This window comes from Echinops telfairi, unplaced genomic scaffold (assembly GCF_000313985.2).
Source record: "Echinops telfairi isolate 266 unplaced genomic scaffold, ASM31398v2 ScPeMD7_3;HRSCAF=10, whole genome shotgun sequence".
NCBI lineage: Eukaryota > Metazoa > Chordata > Mammalia > Afrosoricida > Tenrecidae > Echinops > Echinops telfairi.
The window spans coordinates 23,742,101-23,744,957 of NW_022103899.1; the positions used below are offsets into that span (position 1 = coordinate 23,742,101).

The window sequence follows — 2,857 nt, forward strand, 5'->3', positions numbered from 1 at the left end:
AGGCAGGTCCAAGTACAACGCAGGTGCTGATGGGAACGAGCCCACCACCTCTTATCTGCTCACAGAAATATCTCATCATGAAAGTTCTGTGAATTTAAGATTAAGTAAGATGGAGTGAGTTCTGAGCTCTTGAGGAGAAACTATTTTTCCATCATTTTTTTAAAAAGTGATTTTACGAGTAGGAACAGAACCAGCAGGGGCGATGGTGCCAAGCTTAGTTTTCACCCATGTAGCATCTAATATGATAACAAAAGTACAGACAAAATAAGTAAATGGGACCTCATAAAAATGAAAAAAAAATTGTTCATCAAAAGACTATCAAAAAAGTGAAAATATCTTCAGGAAAATATGACAAGAATGTAATGGCAAATATATATTTCCTATAGTACATATAGATATAATTTTGTTAAGTACAAAAAGATAACTAATCCAATTACAAAATGGGCAAATTTCACTGAATAAGACATTCAGATGGTGTGTCAGTCCAGGTTGACTAGAGAAACAAATTCATAGACATTCATATGTGTATAAGAAAGAGAGAGCTCTATATCAAAGAGCAATTGTATATTGAGAAACATCCCAGCCCAGTCCAGATCAAGTCCTTAAGTCCGATATTAGCCCTTATGTCCAATACTAGCCCATAAATTCCTCTTTAGACTCATACATTGCATGCAATGTGCCGAATGCCGGAAGATCGCAGGCCAGTGGGTAGAAGATCTTGTGGATCCAGCAGCAGGGGAAGCATCTCAATGTGGTCGTGGGTCTCCACATTCTCCTCCAGCTCTCTGAGTGTCTCAACAGCAGGAAAGGGAAGTCAGAGAGACTGGGTCTGGCCTCCAGTGAGCTACTTATCTCTTGTCACTCCTCCAAATGAGGTCAACAACCTTTGACCTAATTGACGGGTTAGACTCCACCCCTTCGCTCAAGTTGACAGAAGATTATGTAACTGCCACAGATGGCCACCAAACATGAAGAGATCCTCTGTGACGTTAGTCATTACTGAATATACTGGTCAAAGACTTACTTCATAGACGGCTTGCTGCTCCTCCTCGTCCCGTTCCCGTGCAGTCCCAGCCGCCTTCCGGAGACACGATGGTGAAGGTTGGAGTGCACGGATTTGGCTGCATTGGGCGCCTGGTCACCAGGGCTGCTTTCAATTCTGGCAAAGTGGAAATTGTTGCCATCAATGACCCCTTCATTGAGCTGAACTACATGGTCTACATGTTCCAGTATGATTCCACCCACGGCAAGTTCAATGGCACTGTCAAGGCTGAGAATGGGAAGCTTAACGTCAATGGGAAGGCCATCTCCATCTTCCAGGAGCGAGATCCCGTCAACATCAAATGGGCTGAGGCCGGTGCTGAGTATGTCGTGGCGTCCACTGGTGTCTTCACCACCGTAGAGAAGGCTGGGGCTCACTTGAAGGGCAGTTCCAAAAGGGTGATCATCTCTGTCCCTTCTGCTGATACCCCAATGTTTGTGATGGGCGTGAACCACAAGAAGTGTGACAACTCCCTCAAGATTGACAGCAATGCCTCTTGCACCACCAACTGCTTAGCCCCCATTGCCAAGGTCATTCATGACAATTCTGGCATTGTGGAAGGACTCATGACCACAGTCCATGCCATCACTGCCACCCAGAAGACCGTGGATGGCCCCTCTGGGAAGCTCTGGCGTGATGGCCGTGGGGCTGCTCAGAGCATCATCCCCGCATCTACTGGTGCTGCCAAGGCTGTGGGCAAGGTTATCCCAGAGGTGAATGGGAAACTGACTGGCATGGCCTTCTGTGTCCCCACCCCCAATGTGTCCATCATGGATCTCACCTGCCATCTGGCAAAAGCTGCCAAGTACGATGACATCAAGAAGGTGGTGAAGCAGGCAGCTGATGGTCCCCTAAAGGGCATCCTGGGCTACACTGAGGACCAGGTTGTCTCCTGTGACTTCAAAAGTGACCCCCACTCTTCCACCTTTGATGCTGGGGCTGGTATTGCCCTCAATGACCAGTGTGTCAAGCTCATTTCCTGGCATGACAATGAATTTGGCTACAGCAACAGAGTGGTGGACCTCATGGTCCACATGGCCTCCAAGGAGTAAGAGCCCCCCTGGACCACCAGCCCCAGGAACAGCATCAGAGGAAGAGAGGCCCTCAGCTGCTGGGGAGTCTTGCCCCTAATTAAATCCCCAACACACTGAGAATATTCCATCCAGACCCCCTGAAGGAAGGGGAGGGGCTTAGAGAACTTAACCTTGTCATGTACCATCAATAAAGTACACTATACCCAGAAAAAAAAAAAGACTTCATAGACGAATGCCGATCAAAAGGAGGAAAGTGCAGAACAGAATAGAAATACTAAGAGGACCCCTGATGGTGTAGTGGGTTACAAGTTGAGATATTAAACACAAGCTCAGTAGTTCGAAACCACCTGTTGGAGAAACATGAGGCTTTCTAATCTCATAACATTTTGCAGTCTTGGAACCCCACAGGGGCATCCAGCCTGTCCTGAAGGGTGGCTATAAGTAAGAATCACCTCGATGGCACGGAATCTGTCTTCTGTTGTTTTATGGACCCTAGACCTTTCTGGAACAATGGAAAAACACAGTGGATGAAGCCCTGAAATTATTGGCCTGAGAAAATCTTGAAAACCCTAAACTAAAAAGATCCCTGGAGGTCACCTTAACACAGAATAACTTAGTTTAGCTGATTAAAAAAAAAGTCTACCTTAACCACAGCAACTGAAAAGGTTAGATAAGGACCCTTGGGGGCAGTTAGTTGATGTTAATGAGGAAGGAAAACTCAGAAAAAGAGGGTGAGAATGGTTGCACAGCTTGAAGAATGTAATCAACCCAAGTAAATTGT

General features: G+C 46.2%; 1 protein-coding gene across 1 annotated transcript; it reads left to right on the forward strand.

The window, feature by feature from the left end:
- Positions 1-1,092: 1,092 nt before the first annotated feature.
- Positions 1,093-2,094, forward strand: LOC101659821 (glyceraldehyde-3-phosphate dehydrogenase-like). The gene has a single exon (XM_013004392.1). The coding sequence runs from the start codon at positions 1,093-1,095 to the stop codon at positions 2,092-2,094; it is 1,002 nt and encodes a 333-aa protein (XP_012859846.1).
- The last annotated feature ends 763 nt before the right edge of the window (positions 2,095-2,857 follow it).

What these genes read in the sequence shown, in the direction of transcription:
- LOC101659821 (XM_013004392.1), top strand. Translation starts at nt 1,093, where the DNA reads ATGGTGAAGGTTGGAGTGCACGGATTTGGCTGCATTGGGCGCCTGGTC.